At 50.7% G+C, this 20,712-nt stretch overlaps 8 protein-coding genes across 8 annotated transcripts; 4 read left to right on the top strand and 4 right to left on the bottom strand.

Annotated features, from left to right (window-relative positions):
- Positions 1-57: 57 nt before the first annotated feature.
- V8C40DRAFT_254700 (class I SAM-dependent methyltransferase) lies at positions 58-1,496 on the top strand. The gene is made up of 4 exons (XM_083217885.1): positions 58-624; positions 706-809; positions 889-1,066; positions 1,138-1,496. The coding sequence occupies exons 1-4, from the start codon at positions 250-252 to the stop codon at positions 1,315-1,317; spliced, it is 837 nt and encodes a 278-aa protein (XP_083069220.1). The 5' UTR covers positions 58-249; the 3' UTR covers positions 1,318-1,496.
- Positions 1,497-3,357: 1,861 nt separating this feature from the next.
- Positions 3,358-5,176, top strand: V8C40DRAFT_254698 (uncharacterized protein). Its single transcript, XM_083217884.1, has one exon. It carries the CDS (start codon positions 3,931-3,933, stop codon positions 5,089-5,091), a length of 1,161 nt encoding a protein of 386 aa, XP_083069219.1. The 5' UTR covers positions 3,358-3,930; the 3' UTR covers positions 5,092-5,176.
- On the bottom strand, positions 5,162-7,342 carry V8C40DRAFT_254696 (proline--tRNA ligase). The gene is made up of 3 exons (XM_083217883.1): positions 7,155-7,342; positions 6,612-7,061; positions 5,162-6,551 (listed from the first exon to the last, which is right to left on the bottom strand). Exons 2-3 carry the CDS (start codon positions 7,043-7,045, stop codon positions 5,309-5,311), a joined length of 1,677 nt encoding a protein of 558 aa, XP_083069218.1. The 5' UTR covers positions 7,046-7,061; positions 7,155-7,342; the 3' UTR covers positions 5,162-5,308.
- A 171-nt stretch (positions 7,343-7,513) lies between these two features.
- On the top strand, positions 7,514-9,708 carry V8C40DRAFT_254695 (chaperonin-containing T-complex alpha subunit TCP1). Its single transcript, XM_083217882.1, has 3 exons — positions 7,514-7,804; positions 7,858-7,943; positions 8,064-9,708. Exons 1-3 carry the CDS (start codon positions 7,717-7,719, stop codon positions 9,588-9,590), a joined length of 1,701 nt encoding a protein of 566 aa, XP_083069217.1. The 5' UTR covers positions 7,514-7,716; the 3' UTR covers positions 9,591-9,708.
- Positions 9,651-11,119, bottom strand: V8C40DRAFT_254693 (ubiquinol--cytochrome-c reductase catalytic subunit RIP1). The gene is made up of 3 exons (XM_083217881.1): positions 10,769-11,119; positions 10,512-10,600; positions 9,651-10,443 (listed from the first exon to the last, which is right to left on the bottom strand). Exons 1-3 carry the CDS (start codon positions 11,046-11,048, stop codon positions 10,111-10,113), a joined length of 702 nt encoding a protein of 233 aa, XP_083069216.1. The 5' UTR covers positions 11,049-11,119; the 3' UTR covers positions 9,651-10,110.
- A 242-nt stretch (positions 11,120-11,361) lies between these two features.
- On the bottom strand, positions 11,362-15,353 carry V8C40DRAFT_254690 (mono-functional DNA-alkylating methyl methanesulfonate N-term-domain-containing protein). Its single transcript, XM_083217880.1, has 3 exons — positions 15,131-15,353; positions 11,980-15,067; positions 11,362-11,918 (listed from the first exon to the last, which is right to left on the bottom strand). The coding sequence occupies exons 1-3, from the start codon at positions 15,223-15,225 to the stop codon at positions 11,619-11,621; spliced, it is 3,483 nt and encodes a 1,160-aa protein (XP_083069215.1). The 5' UTR covers positions 15,226-15,353; the 3' UTR covers positions 11,362-11,618.
- Positions 15,354-15,800: 447 nt separating this feature from the next.
- On the top strand, positions 15,801-18,918 carry V8C40DRAFT_282141 (uncharacterized protein). Its single transcript, XM_083221739.1, has 2 exons — positions 15,801-16,578; positions 16,635-18,918. The coding sequence occupies exons 1-2, from the start codon at positions 15,937-15,939 to the stop codon at positions 18,669-18,671; spliced, it is 2,679 nt and encodes an 892-aa protein (XP_083069214.1). The 5' UTR covers positions 15,801-15,936; the 3' UTR covers positions 18,672-18,918.
- On the bottom strand, positions 18,802-20,409 carry V8C40DRAFT_85292 (uncharacterized protein). The gene is made up of 3 exons (XM_083223520.1): positions 19,835-20,409; positions 19,171-19,747; positions 18,802-19,101 (listed from the first exon to the last, which is right to left on the bottom strand). Exons 1-3 carry the CDS (start codon positions 20,217-20,219, stop codon positions 18,933-18,935), a joined length of 1,131 nt encoding a protein of 376 aa, XP_083069213.1. The 5' UTR covers positions 20,220-20,409; the 3' UTR covers positions 18,802-18,932.
- Positions 20,410-20,712: the final 303 nt, after the last annotated feature.

Genomic DNA, 20,712 nt, shown 5'->3' with positions numbered 1-20,712 from the left:
GTACACATGCGAAGCCTAAAACGCTGCATCGCCGATTGACTCATCCGGTGAAATGAAAATTCAGTGAGACAGCTGTCAGTACACTGCTTGTAATACGAGATGTTGTGCCCACGATGCAATAAAGCGACTCTCTTTCTTTCTTTTCCTTCCCCGCCTTGATCAATTCATTTAGATACATTGTCGGCTTCAAATTCTTGGAAATTTGGCAAAATTAAATAGAGAGAAAGAAAAAGAAGAATTCGTCTAACAATGTCGGCTCCCCATCTCAGTAAAGAAGCTCTCTCCACATGGGAAACCAATGCCGAATTCTGGAATTCTGGCGTCGGCGAGCATGGTAATAAATACTGGAAACAGCTTCAAGAACCGTCTCTCCAGCGCCTCCTTGGCCCGAGCCTCAGCAAGCAAGGATGCACGGCGTTGGAGTTGGCTACCGGCAATGGTCTCTGTGCTCGCTGGCTCGCGGACAACGGCGCCGCCAGCATAATTGCCACAGATGGCACTTTTGGCATGCTGGAGCAGGCTAAGAAGTACGAGAATGCTGATAGAGATGGCAAGATATCTTTTAGCAAGCTGGACGTGACCGATGCGAACGACTTTGAGCCCCTCGTGGAAAAAGCTGCCGAGGTGATACTCTAAAGTCATATGTCTTGTTTCTCGCTTTGGCAATATTGATGCATTAGCTAACCGCCATGATTATGTCTAAAGATTGGCGGTTTCGATGTTATTCTCATGAACATGGCGATCATGGACGTCGCTACTCTTGACCCCCTCGCGGACGCGCTTCCGAAACTACTCAAGAAAGACGGCGAGTAAGTCTCGCTATGTTCATCTTATTCTTCTAATTTTGAAGCCAAATAACTCATTCTTAACATTTGCATTGCAATCTAGTTTCGTAGCCACCATCCTTCACCCAGTCTTCTTCACCTCCACCTATTCCCGCAACATCGAAATCACATTCGATCCCTTGACCGGCGAACAACACATCATCCGTAGCAAAGTTATTAAGGAATACCTCCACGTCAAGCCATCTAAAGGCGTGTTCATTGTGGGACAGCCAACAAAACAGGTGAGCTGGAGCTGGTAGCAAATTATTGAATACCTTGAGTGGGAGTGCAAGTGGCTGATAGAGAGTGATAGTATTACTTCCACCGCCCGCTCCATGAACTATTCGCCGTCTTCTTTAAGAGGGGCCTGGCATTGGATGCACTTGAAGAGCCTAGTTTTACTGAGGAGGACGCTGTGGAGAGAGTGGAGGCTTCATGCAACTTTCCACAACTGCCGGCTATCCTATCGTTCCGATTCAAAAGATCATTTTAGGTGCATGTGATGGCCTCGGAGATTTCACATCATGTTCAGGCCAAGAGTGACTGATTTGGAAAATCAAGTGAAGATATAAGATTGAATTCACATATATAGAGCAGAAAATGAGAGAGATGGAGAAAAATGTGTCAAATGAAGACGAGCTGAATGTAATTGCGCATCACAATAGAACTGCCTACTTATAATAACCTCTCAACCCTTTGTGTTCTTTGATCTGGATATGCCCCGGGAACAATATTTGGTACCCTGTCCGGATTTGTAGCCGTCCGAATAAACGCTTCCAAATAACCTGCCTTCTCAAAATTAAGATTCGGTGTATCGCTCTGCAACATCAGAAATTGGAGCGCGCGAGGTAATTCCTGTCGTAAAGTCCCTTCTCCGTCCATGTTCATACTTCTAGGTCGTGATTCCAGGCACTGAAGCTCCAGTACCATTTTTTCTCCGTTCCACAAGTGCGACTCTGCGGAGTCTGTATTTCCGTTCAGGATTTCGAAGATGACAAAGAATAAGGAGCATAGAATGGCTGGTCGTAGGCTCTCTTGAGAAGTGCTTGTCTCTCTTACGAACTGAAGAGCTCGGCCGTAATGCCACAAGGCTTTCTCATAATGATTGCATCCCACGCCAACTGCTGACTGGGCGTATATGAGGGTGAGGACAGCTAGATTGGCGGATTGGACAGCGACATTGTTTTGTATTAGCATTGGGACGTTTTCTTGCCAAAATCGGGCATCGAAAACTGTGTTGCCTTGGAGATTGTGGTCTGACTTCGGTGGATTGAGATTTGCGTGCGGTTCTCTATCTCTTGTTGGACTTCTGGCGTCAGAAAAGAGTAATCCTAGCCCTTGATTTGCCGGAAAATGTGAATTGTTTGGATTCATGGTAGAATGAGGAGAGGACCCGTTTTCCATTTTATCGGATTCTGTCGCCGTTGTTCATTGACTTCCGACACAGTATGTTCTGCGGAAAAAATATCTCGAGGAAGAAGAAGTTGCGCATCCGTTGGACAAAAGTTCGTTTCCATAAACTGATCATATACTGGAATGGGTATACAGCAGCTTTCGTAGTGTAATCTTTGCTCAATCTCTCGTCATGTTTGCTCCGATAATCTACATTGGGGAGGAAGAAGAAAAAGGAGGAGGAGAAATAAAAGAAGACAGCTGAACTCAAATTACAACGGTAATTGAGATGCACGTGGAATGTCTTATAAACTTCGCGTTCCGGAAATTGCTCCCCAAGGGAGAATTGCTGCCAAGACGTCAGGCCTAAAGGTACTACCAAGATCTGTTGAGATGCGTCAAGTGATCTGTGAGGTGTAGTAATCTCCTGCGTATTACCAACTGATGGATACTCAGCATATTATCCAATTGGGCACATGTTCTACATTACGAACAGAATCGCACACTGGGATTCTAGATGGTAAAAAGCAGATACTAGACCATAATTCCATTTTTCTTAATCGACTGCCTTCATAATCAAGAGGCAGGAAAAGTGTTTGTGTCTTTATTACTATTGTATGTGTCAAACGACTTGCTACTAATAAATATTCTGGGGTAATACCGCTGTGGTGGTACATGCATGAGGTAATTGTATGTTTCAGGCTGCGTCTACCGTAATCGGCAGTGTAGCATCTCAAACAGGATACGAAGACAAACACGATCTGAGGCCATTCATAAATTGTGCGAACTACTAACTGCGTCCTGAGTTAAAGCATTGAGTTGTCACGAATAATTTATGTAAACAGACATGTGGGCAACTTGTTGCGAATTCTCAGTAGCAACTCAGCGTTTTTTTCCCATCCCAATGCCAGCATCCGTGACGGGAATAAAAAGAAATTAAATAAGAGGAAATAACTAATTCAATACAGTAGGAAATAATGACAAACCAATATCAAGAGACGTGAATTACCCGAACGGAGACCCTCGCATGCATGTGATGGTCAAATTCATCAGAGAGCGGAAGCCGCCGTTTTCCGTCTAAGACCTACAACACACGGCTCGCCACAATTTGTGAAGCAAAAAGAGGGAAATGAAATGAAGGAAGAGAATAAGAAAAGAAAAACAGGACAAAATCATGTATCTCATCATATTCCTTTCCCCCATGGTTTCTCATATACAGAGTTACTGTATTCCTGTACCTTAAACTAGCAAAGCCTCTCCCGCGCCGTTGCCGATTCTGGCTCGCCGGTTCGGACCCTGAAAAGGCGGGGTATCTGCAGCAGTTTTCAGTAGGCAGTTAGACGTTGGATCTTCAGTCGACGTCAATTGAGACGCATTGAGTTGACATGAGACTTTTCTCTTATAAAAAGGGCAGACTTTCACTACTCTTTTTCGTTATATGCAACGTTTTTGGTAGTACAAGCACTTAATTAGTGGTGACAGGAGGAATTACCTTGCTTACCTGACCGGGTCAAGATGGGGACAAAAGAGACTAAGAGAGTTAGCATAGTCGTTCGCCGATGACTCTAAACACCTTGCTACATACGGCAACGAAACTACCTATATCCTCTGTCGATATTACCTGCGACCTTACAGTATTGGGGAGTATTGCAGTATTACACAAGCAAAAGACAAACCTTAGTAGTATTCCCAGAGAACATTCCAGCCGCCCATCATGTCAGCCTCGGCCTCATCCCTCCCATCCTCTTCCTCCCCCACCATCATCCTCACCAATCCCACCCCTCAAGAACGCACCCGAACCTGGCTCTACAACCAGACCGAATGGGGCAACAGCCTCACCGTCCCGGACTATCTCGAGCGCGAGGAATACCTTCTCTCCATCCCCCTCGCCCGCAACGGCGGCATCACCAACTGGATCCTCACAGACAACGCCGCCGCCCCGGTCAACGGTGAGCGTCCCGTCCTGGCCGCCTGCGAAACCCTGCGCAAGCGAGCCCTCGTGAGAAACCGCGATGGCAGCGTCCAAGATGTATTCGCCTACGGCATCGCCAGCGTCTTCACTCACAAGGAGTTCCGTGGCCGGGGCTATGCCGGCAAGATGATTGAGCTGCTACGCGGATACATGGCGGCTCAGCAACGAGAGATTGGCGAGCCGGCGTTTTCAGTCCTGTTTTCTGACATTGGGAGAGTGTTCTATGCCAAGCACGGGTGGCTGCCCCTGGAAAACACCCAGATCGAGTTCCGCGTCAGACAAACTGCTGCAGAGCTTGATACGTCGTCTGTTACGCTTATTCAAGAAGAGCACCTGACTGAATTGGCTGAGCGAGACGAAGCTCTCATCCGCAAGGAAATCGCCAAGCCCAACGCCGTCGATGCTTCCAAGTTCCGTGTTGCCGTCATCCCAGACATCGATGCCCTTCAATGGCATTTTTACCGCGAGGCATTCATCTGCAGCGCTGCATTTGGCCGCAAGCCCACCGTCCATGGCGCCCTCTACACCTCTCCCTCAACCGGCTCCCGAGTATGGGGTCTCTTTGAGCGGAATCACTACGGCGGCCCAGACCACCCTGAGAAGAACCTCTTGAGCTTCCTCAGATTTGTCATTGAGGACGAGAGCATCTCTGACGACGAGTTATCCACAGCTGTTGTGGGAATCTTCCGCGCTGCAGAGAAGGAAGCCAAGGATTGGGCATGCTCAAAGGTCGAGATCTGGAATCCTCTAGAGAGAGTAAGGAAGGCTGCCGAGGCTGCCACCGAGTTCCAGACTACGTTTGTCGTTCGGCAAGACAAGAACCTGGCCAGTTTGAACTGGTTCGGCGAGGGCGCTACCGAAGACATAGACTGGGTTGTCAATGAGAGATTCGAGTGGTGCTAGTTTGATAAAACTGAACATAGATGTACAACATACATAGGGTCACAGAAAAAAAGGTTCAGCGAATAAGAAATCAAGATCATTAACGTCATTTAATAAATTTATCCCTCTGCAATCCCCTTGTGAATATCAAACCATATAGCAAATCACAAGTGGGCTTACATTTAAACCACTTTTTACACAAATAACTCCTTCTATGCACCATTTCTTTGCCCAAGATTTAGTAGCTTCTACCAAACATGGTCCAGAACTGAGCCTTGCGCTGGCACTCGGGGCTAAGACAATCCGTCTCGCCGGCAACAACACCCTCAGGCTGCTCGAAAGGAATACACAAACTCTTCATGCCCATGGAGGGGAGCTTCTGGCTCTCGGGGACGTCGGGCTGGGTGTCCTCACGAGTGGTCAGCTCCTTGATGCGGTCCTCGCACTTGCCATCACCACAGAAGGGAATCAGGACGACGTTCTTGTCATCCAGAGCGGGAAGGACATCCTCCCACTTGGTGATCTGCAGGCGGTGCTCGCGGAACGACTTCTCGGCCTTGGCGTACATGTCTGACTGGATAGTCTCCAGGAGTTCAGGAACTTTAGTAGCGACATCGGCAATGGGGATGGTTCCCTTCTCGCCGGTATCACGTCTGGCCCAGCTGACAACCTCCTTGGCGGCATCCTTGGGGCCAAACTCGATTCGCAGAGGAACACCCTTGAGCTCCCAGTCGTTGAACTTCCAGGCAGGAGTGTAACCCTCTCTCCAGTCAGACTCAGCTCGGACACCAGCCTTCTTCAGGGTATCCCGGATACCATCCAGCTGCTCTTCGTGCTTCTTCCTGTCCTCGGGGGTAGTGCTCTTGTTGATACCGACGGGGACCAGGACGGTCTGAGTCTTGGCAATTCGGGGAGGAAGGACAAGGCCCTTGTCGTCACCGTGCACCATAATCATGACACCAATGACACGGGTAGACAGACCCCAAGAGTTCTGCCAGACGTGGATGTGAGAGCCCTTGTTGGCAGGGTCTTCAACAGTAATGTCGAACATTTTGCTAAAGTTCTGGCCCAGGCAGTGGGAGGTGGCACCCTGGATACCACGGCCGTTAGAAGGAATGTAGCCCTCGACAGTGGTGGTGTAGTAACCACCAGCGAACTTCTCGTTCTCAGTCTTGCGACCTCGGACAACGGGGACAGCCAGAAGCTGCTCGTAGACACCAGCATACAGCTCCAGAATCTCCAAAACCTCCTTTCCGGCAAGCTCTTCGGTCAGGTGGGCAGTGTGGCCCTCCTGCCAGAGGAATTCTCTTGTTCGGAGGAAGGGGGTGGTCTGCTTAGCCTCCCATCGAACAACCGAGTTCCACTGATTCAGTCGAAGGGGGAGGTCTCGGTGGCTGCGAATCCACTTGGCGTAGTAAGGGTACATGACAGCTTCAGACGTGGGACGAATCGCGACGGGAACTTCGAGGTCCTTGTCACCGCTGGATAGGGGTCAATCAATGCTTCTGTCAGGAACGAATATTCAGGTAGTGAATACGTACGCCTTGGTCACCCAAGCCAATTCAGGAGCGAAGCCCTCGACGTGGTCCTTCTCCTTCTCCAGCGACTTGGAGGAAAGGAACATGGGGAAGCTGGTCTCCTCGACGCCCATCAGCTCAATGCGGTCCTGGAACCACTTTCGGATGACGTTCCAGATGTGCATCGACAGAGGGCGCAGGACGAAGAAACCAGAAATTTCCTGGTAGTATTCGACCATCTCGCCCTTGAGAACGACCTCCTGGTACCATGCTGGGAAGTTCTCTGCCTTGGTGACGGTGATTCCAATGATGTCGTCGGTCTTCTTTCCGCCCACGATGGGGAGAGCAGCCTGCTTGGCGGCCTTTGCAGCCTTGTCGGCAGCCATCTTGGCCTGCTTCTCGGCCTTCTTGAGGGCGCTCTTGGAGGGCTCCTTGGGGGGTTCGGCGGCGTTCTCCATTGTGTAACTGCTTTTTCTGATAAATGTTAGGAGAGAGGCTCGAGATAAGATGGATTGTTGTGGCTGTAGAGTCTGTTGGATACTGATATTCAAGATGGCAATAACATACCTTTTATCGCACTACAAAGAGCTTGCCTTCAATACAACAAACGACACGTCGGAATCCTGAGTCACTGTGCAGTGCAAGATGCGCAACGAGGGAGTCAGTCGGCCGAAAAAAGAGAGTCACGAGAGGCTCAATGCCAGGCCTTTGCTCTGCCCCGCTATCAGTTTGTCCCTCCTCAGAAAGGAGGGGCAGCGCAGCCCGACAAATTTCACGTCCACGGTCCCCTGAGCGCCACCCAATCAGGGCTTGCAGCGCTAGGAATTTGGGGCTTGGAGGGGCTGCCAGCGCTGTTGGAGGCGTTACCGTGCACTATCTGAGTCTGTTTGGCAGCGTCGGAGCTGGAACAATCTGTGCTTCCGACAAAAAAGTCGAGGGGCAGCGGGACAAGTGCCGCCATTACTGAGCTTCGCAGCTTTGGCTAGGTAAGCCAGGGTAGACAGTCAAGGCAGAAACTTGTCGAATCCTCGAGCCTCCACTCCTTTCCCTTATTCTCGATATTCGATATCCCATTCCCATCGACTGTTAGGCGGCTTGTATCACATCACAGCACTGCTTCAGTTCAGCCATGGCAGCACTCTTCGAGCAGCCCCGGAACGGGACCCTTTTCCTAGGTGGCCAGAAGATTTCAGGATCCGATATTCGAGACCAAAATGGTGCGTTGGGCTGCTGCTGTCGACTTAGACGAGTCGGTTACTGACGGATGCAGTTCTGGCAACACAAGCCATCGCCAATGTGGTGAAGAGCTCTTTTGGCCCCAGCGGTCTTGACAAGATGATGGTGGACGACATTGGCGTGAGTACATACACCGACTGCCCCTCGATTGAGACGACCGGAGCCCTTTGCCCCTATTCCCGATGCGAAGCGACTCGGACGTGGATCACGACAGCTTGCTTACTATCTATTGCAAAACAGGACGTCACGGTAACAAACGACGGTGCTACAATCCTTACCCTCCTCGACGTCGAAGATCCCGCCGGAAAGATCTTGGTGGACCTGGCCCAGCAGCAGGATAAGGAGGTTGGCGATGGCACAACATCAGTTGTTCTGATCGCCGCCGAGCTGCTCCGAAGGGGCAACGAGCTGATGAAGAACCGCATCCACCCTACCACCATCATCACCGGCTACAGACTGGCCCTGCGAGAGGCCATCAAGTACCTGAACGAGAACGTCAGCATCAAGGTGGACAACCTCGGCCGGGAATCACTCCTCAACATTGCCAAGACCTCCATGTCCAGCAAGATCATTGGTGCTGATTCCGACTTCTTCGCCGACCTAGTTGTCGATGCCATTCAGGCGGTCAAGACAACCAACAACAGGAACGAGTCCAAATATCCCGTCAAGGCCGTCAACCTCCTCAAGGCCCACGGCAAGAGCGCTCTCGAGTCAGTTCTGGTCAAGGGTTATGCCTTGAACTGCACAGTTGCTTCTCAAGCCATGCCTACCCGTATTCAGGATGCCAAGATTGCCATCTTAGACATGAACCTGCAAAAGGAAAGAATGAAGCTCGGGGTCCAGATCACGGTCGATGACCCTCAGCAGCTGGAGGCTATCCGTGCTAGGGAATCTGGCATGATCATTGAGAGGGTAGAAATGATCCTCAAGGCTGGCGCCAACGTCATCCTTACCACCAAGGGTATCGATGACATGGTCCTGAAGATGATGGTTGAGAAGGGCGCCATGGGTGTCAGAAGATGCAAGAAGGATGACCTAAGACGCATTGCCAAGGCCACCGGTGGTACTCTTCTGAGCACACTCTCTGACCTGAACGGTGATGAGAAGTTCGACCCCTCATATCTAGGACACGCCGAGGAGGTTTTCCAGGAGCGCATCTCGGACGACGAGTGCATTCTGATCAAGGGCACTAAGGCCCACTCCTCCGCCTCCGTCATCCTGCGAGGACCCAACGAATACTCCCTCGACGAGATTGAGCGATCAGTCCACGACTCTCTCTGCGCCGTCAAGAGGACGCTAGAAAGCGGCAGCATCGTCCCCGGCGGCGGCGCCGTCGAGACCGCCCTCCACATCTACCTCGAGGAGTTCGCCGGCACCGTCGGATCCCGCGAGCAGCTGGCCATTGGCGAATTCGCCCAGTCCCTGCTCGTCATCCCCAAGACGCTCGCCGTCAACGCCGCCAAGGACGCCGCGGAGCTCGTCGCCCAGCTGCGCTCCAGGCACGCCCTGTCACAGCGCGTCCAGGAGGGCGACGCCAACGAGGACGAGAAGTCGATTGCCAAGAAGAAGAGCTACAAGAACTACGGCCTGGACCTCACCAAGGGCAAGGTCGTGGACGAGATTAAGCTCGGCGTGCTGGAGCCCACGATTAGCAAGGTTCGGCAGCTGAAGAGTGCGGTCGAGGCTTGTATCAGCATTATGCGAATCGACACGCTGATCAAGCTGGATCCGGAGCAGAGCGCGGAGGATGATGGCCATGGACATTAATCTTCGGGTGGGAGAGGAAATGGGTATGAAAGAATAGACAAAAGAAATTTAAAATACTCAGTCTATAATATCTTTTTGGCTACAAGCCAAATTTTGTTCTTTTTGCTTCACTCCTTTAGTTTTACCCTCATCTTTTTCTGTGATGGAAATCCTCAGTACGCCCCCACTAACATGTTTTGAAGAGCACTTCTTCTTTTGTAAAACGTTTTTATTTATACAATGCTGCACGTCTAAGAAACAAGGAGTTTGTGTGTCCCATTCCCAGCATCATGAGACACCCATCTTCCATTTCTCCATTCCAACCTCCCATCCCGCCGATAGACTTGACCGCCCAGAGAGAATCTATGTTTTTTTGTAATTCCGAGACGAATTATGTATTTTTGTCCGGGAGCTGTCTCATCTTTCACCCATTTTAGTTCCCAAGACTCCCCCCCTCTGATACTGTTACATCGTTTGTGACAGGACAGTCTCCCCCCCTCTCTTTTCTTCCCCCGATTCTTTATACATGTATTCGCGTTTCTTAACCAATGACAAGCTTGTCATCCTCGGGGAAGTCGTACTCGGGAATCTCCAGGTTGAGAGGCGCGGGTCCCTTTCGTATCCGGCCAGAGATGTCGTAGTGGGAGCCGTGGCAGGGGCAGAACCAGCCACCAAAGTCACCGGCCTCGCCAATGGGGACACAACCCAAGTGGGTGCAGACGCCCAGCATGACCAGCCACTCGGGGCGCTTGACACGGTCGTCGTCGGACTGGGGGTCGCGGAGGGAGGCGACGTTGACTTTGTTGGCCTGGTCGATCTCGTCCTGGGTTCGGTGACGGACGAAGACGGGCTTGCCTCGCCACTTGATGATGACCTGGGGGGGTAGGGAGTTAGTCAAATGCGGTTCTTTTTTTGCGTACAGATTTCGTCGAGTATGCTCACGTTCTTGCCCTCGGGGATGGTGTTGAGGTCAACCTCGACCTTGGCCATGGCCAAAACGTCGGCAGAGGCAGACATGTTCAGGAGGAATTCTGCAGCACCCCACGTGTTAGCCTCGTGCATGAAAACGACCCAATTGCTCAATTCCAAGTCCCTCGAGCTCCAATGGCCTCGTATAAGCCAATTCCAGCTCATCCAGAGCACCAATTCCCATCTTCAACCCGTTTCCCCCTCTCCCCCACACAAACGAGCAAACCCACCTTGAACAGTGCTCTTGGCTCCAGCAGCAGTAATGGCACCCATCGTGCCGACCGCAAAGTACGAGAAGAGCTTGTTGGAGGTCTCGCTGCCCTTGGACATGTATTTGCTAAAGTCGGGGATCTTGCTGCCCTTGGACTCGCCCTTGAAGGGGCTGGTGTAGGAAGCCGCTCCGGGAGCATCAGCCTGGCGCACGGCCGACGAGCTCAGCGCGCGCACGGCAGGCTTGGCCACGGCCGACGAGCGCAGGCACAGGCGGGAAGCGGTAGCGAGAGGCGCCATGGTAAGAGGTTCGAGGGCGAGGGTCGAAGGTGGTGAGAGTTGAGGTCTTTTCGCCTTGCTTGGCTCTCTCGGGCTAACAGGTGTGATGGATTGCCGAAAGTTTTGGGATCCGGTTTTTCTGGTCGTGGCCTGAGTTCTGAGGCTGCCATGGTCAGCTGCGGTGGAAATTGCGGCGCGCTGATTCGCCGGGAGCTTCGGCGTCCCGGTCTGTTCCGCCTTTGGTAAGCAATCGACTGATGTCAACAAGGGACTTGAGCTATTCTAGAAGAGTATTTTGTAGTCTATAAAATTGATATCAGTAGAGATGAAAAATGCAGATTAAACAAGATATTTTCTCTGAATTTTTGTTTATTTGACATTTCATCCTACATGTACCTACATCAATAACTCAAGCAACTAGAAAGCTAATATCGGAACGTGGTTCATTCGTGAACCGACTCCGCCCCCGGCAGTCCACTGTCTATGAAACTCAATGCCAGGCATGAATACCTAGCAACACATTGTCATCGCCATCTTCCATCATGTATACTCGTTAATCCTTTCGATCCAGAAACATGCTATGTATCAGCCTCAGTGCATCCTTCTGAGTTCTTCTATCATGTTTCGCATGTCTTCCACGCTTGGTCCCAGGCCTTCGCACACCAGCCCTTGCTGGTTCTCGTCCAAGTCCAAGAACCTCTCTATCATCTCACCGTCCACGAATCGAAAAGGGGCTGTACCATCTCTAGCCTGGTCTCTAAACGCCCGCCAAGTGTCAAACGACAGGTTTCCAGGTGTCTGGATATACTCTTGTAGCCTTGATTGGAACGTCATCAGCAGATCCTGGTACTTGGGGGCAATATCGCCGTAGAGGTAAAGAGTTCCCTCAATCTATTTGTCCAGTTAGTCAGTTTCAGCTCGCTATCCCTTGAGAGATAGGTATAAGACTTACCGAGCCCAAAAATGCTTTTGGTACCACAATGGCATTTTCAGCAGGCGCAACCTGGATCTTCCGAATTCGGTTGATCTGTTCCCCAATGTTGAGTTCGCTTATAATCTCCAACTGGCTACGGTCTTGCTCTGTAGGCGCTTCTAGATTTTGCCTGAGCACAATGATATTGCCCTGAGCATCCGCTTCCAGCCACCTAGAATCGTCCAGTGCGCTGATCGATGTAGTCCAAGCTTGTTGATAGTGTCTAGCCTTCTCTTCCAACGTTGCCTTCTTACCATCTTGACCCGGTGTAAATTCAACAAGAGTAAGGGATTGCATGAGATCACCAATACCGATGATGTTCCCAGAGATGTCCAGATCGACTGGGAATGATGCAGGGCGGAACGATGCGAGCTTCTTTAAACTGGCAGCCGTCGACGTCTCTTGGGTGAAAGAATAAACAACCACCGTTTTAGTCAGTCCAGCGACAATGTAGTCATCCATGATGGCTAGGCAACGGCACACTCCTTTCAAGTTATGGGAGGCGATTTGGTACAACTGCCGCGACTCGTCGACACCAAGGACCAGTATTCTGCCTCTCGTCTCTCCTGCTTCCTCTGTGCCAGGGTCTGCGACAAAACTCGTGCCGACCAAGAATCTCTCGGCCAAGACGCCATTACTGTCAGGTAATTCGGCCCGAATTATGCACTCGACCAGCTCCAATGACGAGGAGGCATTGAGCTCAAATGGCTTCCCTAGCTCCTGGAAGATGATCTCATCGACTAGTTTGATGGTGCTCGTAATGACCTCCTCGTTGTCAGCCAGCTCCTTTCTAATACAACCCAGTCCAAAAGCCTTCAAGCCCGGTGAATAAGCTACACGACGGACTGTCTCGCTCATAGGGAGTGCTTTGACGTGGGTAAGCCTTTCGTTATCAACCTGACAGATCCTGATATGATCTTCTGTTGATAACACGATAGAGTCTGGGAAGGCTTCCGAGTCGAACGGGGCCACAAATGTCGCGTCATCAGCCGTAGTCGCTGAGTAGACAACACGCCCTTCTGAACTGTAGATTAAGCTAGCATGCTCTGTAGTCGCAAACACGTTGCAGATCCCGTCCGCTCGGGGTAGAACGTGTAGCCGTGCCGGACCGCTTCCCAGTGTGACTGTCTTCCTACCAGATACTGAGAAGCCTTTAACCGAGACATTGAAGCTGATGAGATTTCCGTCTTCCAATGCCACCAACATGGTTGGGCCCGAGATGTCAGGCGGATGTAGCTGGACGAGGGCCACATCCCGTGGAACTGAAGAACTGTCGTCTGTCTGCCTCAGTGGCTCACCGTGGAGTGGTGTTAAAGTCGCCAGATCTACAACTGAAATCGTTCCCGAAGTCCACCAACCGACCACACCAAAGTCTTGAGGTTCGCGCGCCGCATGTAAGCAGGATATTTGATCGGGTTGTCCGGATACCGAATCTTGTGTGGCGTTTTGGATAACCGCCTTTAAGCCGTCAAGAAGGTTTAAGGATACCAATATTGATCCATCTATGGACAGCAAAGCCCACTTGGTATTGGCAGACGCCGCCGTGATCACTTTGCCTTCGGGTGACTGCCATGAGCCCAAAGAAGCCCCGCTGTCAGGGTCCAAGAGATTGACAACTCGAGGTGTTATTTGCAGCAGCTGGCCGTTTGGCAGGTTTGCAGCCAAGAGGGTTTCCGATTCGAGATCCATTCCCTGAAAGGAAAAAAGCTCCTCAATGTTATCGGGCTCAAATCGGAGAACTCGAGTTCCAGTTAGCGTGGATATGACAACGGTATCGGCCTTTTCCGAGTCCACTGATCGCAAGGTGAATAGCCCCCTAGTGCCCTGGATTTCATCCAAGAGACCACGGTCTTCAAGGCCAACACCGCTGCGAATGCTCCGTAGGCTTCCATCCTGGTAAGCACCACAGCCGGCCACAATCCTCGCCTGCCCTGATGAAAACGTGTTGCCAGACTGTGCGTCTCCCTCTCTGTTTCCCAGATCCATGATGGTAAAGTCCATGATGGGCGCGTTGTTGGATAAAACTTTGACAAGAGACATTTGCTGGGTTTCGATATCGATGTGTAATAGCTGAGAGTCACCATGATGTGAACCAATAAACAAGAGATTATTTCCCATGTAAACCAAGCTAGATGCTCTTGATGTATATCGGCTCGAATCTGGAAAAGATATCGGATGGACTTCCATGCCAGTGACCACCACACCAGTTGATTCATTAGTAGTCTTAATTTCAAGTAGATCAAGACGGCCGTAGTCGTCGGCCAAGAAGTAATGCGTCCCGTCATACTCAGCCCAAGCAACATATATCTTAGGGTCCTCAATGGTGGAGCTCACGCTCGAATATGTGAGGCTGTCGAAATATGTGAGAAGCGTCTCTCCAACCACAAGAAGGCCGCCTAGATGTGCCCTGGCTCCCTCGTTATTGCGCACATGGTATCGCTTCTCCTCAACAACTGGAACGGGTATGAGCATGGACGCATAAGGATCACGAATGACCTCGTCCAGTTCTCTGTCTTTTGGGTCGAACTTGGACGAAGCGGCGCCCTTATCGTCATCCGTCAGTCGATAAATAGCAACCCGAGCTTCTTCGCGGTCGAGCTGGTTCTTGTAGAGAAACGCGATTCTCGGATGGCCGGTGCGACTGTGTAGGAATACGCTCGACTTCATCCATAACTCAGTCAACCGGACCTGGTCCAGCACTTCAAGCTTCGTGGTCGACCCCTTGCGTATCCGCAGGCGAAAGACGTTCAGCACCCCCTCCCAAAGGTGCATGGCCATAAACTTGCCAGTGGGGTCCACAAGGCATCTATTTTGGCTTTGCGATTGCCGCATATAGGGTTCTGCTGAATCGTGTATTGTCTGCTCGACAGCATCTAGCTGGTTTGTTTCAGAGTTCCAGGCTATATTGAAGTACTGCAGCCTATCTGTGCCAATGAACAGAAGGTCTGTAGCGGAATCCTTGGGCTGCAGCCGCTCGAGCATGTCTATGGTACCATGGATGACTTTTGTGTGGAGGCACGTCATGCCCTCCTCGGTGACTCGCCATATCTCCAGTCGATTTGCTTTCCTGTGCGTTGGTACGAGTGAGCAAATGATATGTAGGCAATCGGAAGCCGTAGGAAACACTCACGCAACGACCAAGTCCTCGATATCTGGAGACAGGAACCGGATGCGCAGGGCATGCCTGATGCTGGTAGGCTTGTGGACTGGCGCGACATACGCCATGGTGGAGGGACGAAGTGGAAGAACGAAACGACTGCGAAAGAGAGAAATGCTGCAGGCTTTATTGCACAGGCTACATGGAAGGGCCCTGATGCTCCGAACGGCCCAAGGATGAAGCTTGAGAGCTGTTGCGTCAAGCTGGGGATCGCAACTGGGCGGGATGTTTATCACTTATCGGAGATAGGCAGCCCGCCATATGTAAGCGGCTTCTAGCACCTTGTATTGGCGTTGATTTGGCGGGGCAAGAAGCCACTTTTAGTGGGGTGGTCCCCTGTAACCCGTCACTGGCGCTGCCTATAGCTAAAGTCCATGCGGCAAGCCTCATTTGTGTTTATTGCTCTGCAGGGTATGTTGGTCGATGTCGACTGGATGTTGATGCCCGCTGAACATCTTCCATAACAGAGCCCTGAAGGCGTAAGAGAATTCTGTAAATATCTGTGTCAAGAGCTCTCTATAAGGTAGCTTGGATTCTCTTATGATAGATTAAAGCTGGTATCGTATCATGGGTCACGGGAAGGATGTTATCGATATCTGTCGCTTTCCGTATTAATCAATCATCTCTCCTTCCAAATATTTTGTTGCAAACCAATTGATCACAATCAAGAAATATCGTTGACCCTGATCCAACACCGCACAATTCATAGGTACTACCCAATTCTTCTTTATATCTCACAGCCCTAGGAACCACAAAATCAACGAATATTGGTATTCGGCATGGCATCAGCCCCAGGCGAACCCATCGAGAGAACAGAAACGGCTGACGAATATGGCCGTCGCGAGAAGTGCTTCAGAAACCATAGGCGACACCCATTTACGTTCCAATCCCATGTGACAGACATACAAAGCACAAGAGAGACTACTGAAGCAGATGGATTTGTATCCCAGCTGGGATTGAAGATAGTTCCTCTTCCAAATCCACAACTGACAGGAGATGTATTTGACCAGCATCAACATCACCGGGAGAATCTCGAGAAGCTCCTCCACGATTCTCCATCAAAATTTTCCCTATCAGCTTCCAACAACTTTACGAAAGAACTTTTTTTCACTGTCGGCGAGCTGGACTTGGGGTCTTGTCATGAGAGTGATGTCCAAGAGTACCTACGCCAGGTTCATACCAAGAGATACAGTGATCCTTTCAAGCAATGGATCCCATTCGCTTGCACAAGGCCAGATAGAGATGAAAGCCTCAGGTTTCCACCCGGTCTTACCCTGTTATGGGAGCTTCTACACCGTGAACTTGACACAGATAAACCTACCTTATCGAAGGATGCTGTGAGCCTTGTGAGAGAACAAAGCAAATCGCTGACAGTTTCCGAACATGAGATTTTGCCCCTAGAACAAACAAAAATCAAGCCTGTGAGTCAACTTCACTGCTTGGATCGCCATTGTTCACCGCAATTGACAGCTTATAGTATCAATACAGCTGCCTGGACCCTGTCTCGCCCCCTTTGTCTCCAGTTTCAGACGACACTGTACCGTTCATTCCTGATGGTGGTGCGGCGGTCGTTGACCTTGTGTCAGAACCAAGTAGCCCTGACCGCACCGCGCTCGAGGCCATTCAGCGTGACATGGACTCAGACCCTATTATTTCGTCCACTTTCATGACATCACCAGCCGCAGGAGAATTACCACAACTCTTCCAAACATGTCACACCCTGTTTCAAGAGGCCAAAGTCGAGGTCCCCGTCGTCTTTACTAGCTCTGATACCCTAAGTGAAGCCAACGCGCTGACTGACATCCACCTGCATCTAATTGGTGATGATGGCGAGAATGTCTCCAAGTCACTCCAGGAAACAGGGCATTTTGAAGATGCTTTCATGACACTGCTTGAGGACCGGCATTATTATGCTAACCAATTAGTGAACCAAGAGAGTTTTCATCCAGCTGACTCCCTATGTCGTGCCCCCGTCCCTCTGCTTGATTTCGACATCCCACCTCCTGAATGGTCTCTAAGGCACTTTACCGCGAAGACTCATTTTGCATTCTTGAGAAGAAGTATACCTCACTGTTTTAATATCTTTCCAGTTCCGCGGGATCCATCTTCAGAATCTTCTCTCAGATGGGCAGTTTTCCCTTTAGAGAAAATGCGGCCAATCATGGTAGATGAAATCTCGGCGTCAGATGATATCATTGCAAAACATCTTTCTCTTGATTCTACCTCTCTTATAGGCAGTATCGATTTCGTTTCGATAAAGCCAAATTTGGATGTCCTACGTATTCAACACGACGATGAAATCGAATCGGTATTCTTATTGAACGACGAAGCGGACGAAGCGCCCCCTGTTGGCACAGAGCATTACGAGGGCCCAAATTGGATGAATTCGGAGCGAAGAAACGAAATAAACATCTCAGGAATTAGGGATTCTCATGAAGTCAATCGCCCAACTCGTAGGAAACTCGACGACGATGGTACAAGACTATTACCAAAGTCTTATGACACGAGTGCCACGAGCATCCTCCTCCACAACTTTATGGAACTAAGGGGCATGAAAAGACCGCGCCTCAATACAGAGTCCGCTGTAATGGGTCAATGTACAGGTACTTTGCCGTCTATACTTGGCAACGAAGCATCTGCAATCAACGATTACGAAACAGTTCCTCTCCAGATGACTGAAGAAATACCCCCCGCGCCGATTCCCAACATTGAGATACCATCCGAGAAGTCGTCTTTTATCATCTCTGTTGATCTTGCTAGGCCAATATTGAGACGGTTAGAGAGTATGTGGGCTCCCGAGAAGTTAATCGACGTTGACTTTTCGCGCCACAACACTACCGCCAGGTTACCAGGCGTTACTCAGCCCAAAGAGACTGTCTCGCCTTTGAGTTTTGAAGCTGATATATCCCTTTCGCCTGGAACAGGAATCATCATCACCAATCTTCTCAAGGTCAGGCAACGTTCCCTTCCAGGCTCCCAATCTCAAACTCCACTACGGGAGCGTGTGCAGAAAGTGAGCCAGAGATATGAAACTCTGATTGTTCTAGTATCAGAATCGCAGCCAAAGGGAGAGTTTATAGGAACAATGGCTCCATCAGATACAGCCGCTTATGCTGAGTTTTTGAGCTTCGCAGTTGCATTAGACGGGGACGTCGATGTACACTTTATCCCAGGAGCAACAGAGACAATGGCCTCGTGGGTTTTGGCTTTTATGTGTCAATATTCCTCAAGATCCGAAGCACTATCAAAGTTTTTGTCTTCTGAAGAAACTCCGTGGGAATTATTTCTCAGGAGAGCGGGCATGAATGTAACCGCTGCCAAGGTGCTTTCCAAAACGCTTTTCGAACAGGGTGGAGCGTCGGGATTGGCCGTGTTTCTCAACATGTCAATGCCAGAACGAGTTGCCAGATTTGGACCATTGCTTGGTGGAGAAAAAGGGTTGTTCCTGACAGCAAAAGCAATAGATCGAAGATGGGGAGACCAGCCTCCTCAGCATATTCCTTTCGGACGGTAAACCTTGGTGAACAACAGTGGCGATGTGAGGATATCTGGCGAAAGAATATATGGATTCTACATTGAAACCAAATGTACGTTTGTCATCTCCCAGTACCACCTCTATTCGTCTAGATGTATTAAATGAACGGAACATATATGTCTAGTAAAACAATATACTCAAGAAGATGCTTGTATATGGTGAGGGCATGAGGTCCTGTATAACCCAAGTCTCCACATTCTTTACTCTGTAAAGATTATACTCGTCCATCTTTGGCTACACTCAGCATATCTCCCACAAAGGTCGTGGCAGATGGTCAATGAGAGGAACAGCTTTCTTCAGCTGCGGAACTTGCTTCAAGCCGATGTATACTACCCTCTGGGCGTTGGCCAAGGTGACTGACCTTGATGTCAGGCCATAATAGTCTGAGATGGCATGTGTAAGCCACCGCCTGGAGAGGAATGTCAAGTTAGCTTTCCAACATTCACACAGTGTATGACGAGAAAAGGGGGGAACTCACTTGAAAGCAGCGCTCTCATCATCGCCAAAGGAATCAAACACCAGCCCGGAGTCAACCGTCTCCTGTGACACTTGCCGGTGGGCAGTCCTGTATCTTGCCGCAGCCGCAGCCGCAGCAGCCCTCTTCTCCTGCAAGTCTCTCATTCTGCCGTTGCGGCCCACGAAGACAATCTCTTCATCATCAGAGTCCATCTCCTCTGCCGCGCTATCTACGTCGTCATCATTGCCATTGTTGGCTTGATCCTCGGCCTTTGGCCTCCGACGCTCGTCAACCATGTACTGCCGCACAGGTTCCTCGAGTGCCTTGACCCAAGTGCGGATTACTGGGCTGCGCTTGGTCGCTTCTCGAAGGTCGCGCGGCACCTCGCCCACGCCGAGGCCTGTTGCACTGCCGGTCTTGAGCTGCTGCTTCTTGCGCGCGGCCTGGAGCTTCGCCGTCTTATCCTGAATGCGCTGGCGCACGCCGTGGTCCCAGAACTGGGCGAGCTGATAAGGGACTCGGTGGATGGGATGTGTCGGATGGACTTCCCAATCGACGGGTTCGGGCGGCTGGACGTTGGGGACGTGCATGAGACGATCTGTAAAGGGGAGATTCCCCTATCATCAGCGACCTGTGTCTAAGGTGCTTGAAACTTGTCTGATTCAGACAAGGCAGTATTTAATACCGTTCTCCCATCGCCGACGCTGCCGGCTACCTTCCTTTCCCTTCAGGACGGCCTCTCTGCGCTTCATACTGTCCCGAGCAGATGGCGGTCTGCGAGGAGCGACAACAGTAACCTGAACTTCCTCGGTAGCGGTTGTGATGGTGACCTGCTGCCGGCTAGCAGAGCGCTTGGAGGGCGTTGGGAGCGCATCGAGAGGGATCGATAGAGGACTCCCGGTGCCGCGGGCAATGGGCGAAACGCTGAGCGATTGAAGCGCTGAAATGGTCCAGGCCTCAATGTCGATGGGGGCACCAGATGACGGAGCAGCTGGGAAGATGATGCTTGCGGTAAGCTGGCTGGGAGGAGGGGCCTCCTCAGGAGGCGGGACAGCGCTGTACATGGCCATGGTGACGATGACTTTTTACTTTACAGAGGACGATGCCGAGAAGTGAGATCGAAGAGGTATAAAGTTGTTTCGTTCGAATGGGCCTTTGCGACGGGATTCCAAGTCCTATATCGGATGACAGGCTTGATCAGGGGAAGATCAGATGCGACGAGACGAGGCAGCAGCAAGGATTGCCTATCTTAGCTGACGTTGCTCCCTATATCTGCATCCCCAAGCCCACACTTCGATGTTCTCCATCGCGTCCCTCCTGACACAGTGTGATTCATCAGCTATCTCCAGCCAATCACGACTCGGGCGCAAGCCATGAGGAGAGACTTACTGGCCTGCGCGGAGGGTTTTGCGCGCACAATTCGCGCGTAAAGTGGCTGTCTTGTGATAGAGGCGTTATGTTTTGGCACTGTGTGAGGCTGAAGCACGTTTCTTAAAATATACTAATTGCTCGTAGGATCTCACATGCTTCATTCTGCTGGACACGTTACTTGGTTTTTTGCGT

This window comes from Trichoderma camerunense (genome assembly GCF_050948025.1).
Source record: "Trichoderma camerunense strain CBS 138272 chromosome Unknown V8C40scaffold_19, whole genome shotgun sequence".
Lineage (NCBI taxonomy): Eukaryota > Fungi > Ascomycota > Sordariomycetes > Hypocreales > Hypocreaceae > Trichoderma > Trichoderma camerunense.
This window is presented reverse-complemented; position numbering and strand designations above follow the sequence as displayed.

Bases quoted from the DNA above. Each gene is read 5' to 3' on its own strand.
- V8C40DRAFT_85292 (XM_083223520.1), bottom strand. From the start codon at position 20,219: ATGGCCATGTACAGCGCTGTCCCGCCTCCTGAGGAGGCCCCTCCTCCC. The intron at 19,748-19,834 runs GTATTAAATACT...TCCCCTTTACAG, and splicing joins GCGTCGGCGATGGGAGAACG to ATCGTCTCATGCACGTCCCC. The intron at 19,102-19,170 runs GTGAGTTCCCCC...ATTCCTCTCCAG, and splicing joins GATGAGAGCGCTGCTTTCAA to GCGGTGGCTTACACATGCCA.
- V8C40DRAFT_254690 (XM_083217880.1), bottom strand. From the start codon at position 15,225: ATGGCGTATGTCGCGCCAGTCCACAAGCCTACCAGCATCAGGCATGCC. The intron at 15,068-15,130 runs GTGAGTGTTTCC...ACCAACGCACAG, and splicing joins ATCGAGGACTTGGTCGTTGC to GAAAGCAAATCGACTGGAGA. The intron at 11,919-11,979 runs GTAAGTCTTATA...CTGGACAAATAG, and splicing joins CAAAAGCATTTTTGGGCTCG to ATTGAGGGAACTCTTTACCT.
- V8C40DRAFT_254695 (XM_083217882.1), top strand. From the start codon at position 7,717: ATGGCAGCACTCTTCGAGCAGCCCCGGAACGGGACCCTTTTCCTAGGT. The intron at 7,805-7,857 runs GTGCGTTGGGCT...TGACGGATGCAG, and splicing joins CGATATTCGAGACCAAAATG to TTCTGGCAACACAAGCCATC. The intron at 7,944-8,063 runs GTGAGTACATAC...ATTGCAAAACAG, and splicing joins TGATGGTGGACGACATTGGC to GACGTCACGGTAACAAACGA.
- V8C40DRAFT_254696 (XM_083217883.1), bottom strand. From the start codon at position 7,045: ATGGAGAACGCCGCCGAACCCCCCAAGGAGCCCTCCAAGAGCGCCCTC. The intron at 6,552-6,611 runs GTACGTATTCAC...ACCCCTATCCAG, and splicing joins TTGGCTTGGGTGACCAAGGC to CGGTGACAAGGACCTCGAAG.
- V8C40DRAFT_254693 (XM_083217881.1), bottom strand. From the start codon at position 11,048: ATGGCGCCTCTCGCTACCGCTTCCCGCCTGTGCCTGCGCTCGTCGGCC. The intron at 10,601-10,768 runs GTGGGTTTGCTC...GGGGTGCTGCAG, and splicing joins AGCCAAGAGCACTGTTCAAG to AATTCCTCCTGAACATGTCT. The intron at 10,444-10,511 runs GTGAGCATACTC...CTACCCCCCCAG, and splicing joins CCATCCCCGAGGGCAAGAAC to GTCATCATCAAGTGGCGAGG.
- V8C40DRAFT_254700 (XM_083217885.1), top strand. From the start codon at position 250: ATGTCGGCTCCCCATCTCAGTAAAGAAGCTCTCTCCACATGGGAAACC. The intron at 810-888 runs GTAAGTCTCGCT...ATTGCAATCTAG, and splicing joins CTACTCAAGAAAGACGGCGA to TTTCGTAGCCACCATCCTTC. The intron at 1,067-1,137 runs GTGAGCTGGAGC...AGAGAGTGATAG, and splicing joins TGGGACAGCCAACAAAACAG to TATTACTTCCACCGCCCGCT.
- V8C40DRAFT_254698 (XM_083217884.1), top strand. From the start codon at position 3,931: ATGTCAGCCTCGGCCTCATCCCTCCCATCCTCTTCCTCCCCCACCATC.
- V8C40DRAFT_282141 (XM_083221739.1), top strand. From the start codon at position 15,937: ATGGCATCAGCCCCAGGCGAACCCATCGAGAGAACAGAAACGGCTGAC. The intron at 16,579-16,634 runs GTGAGTCAACTT...GACAGCTTATAG, and splicing joins AACAAACAAAAATCAAGCCT to TATCAATACAGCTGCCTGGA.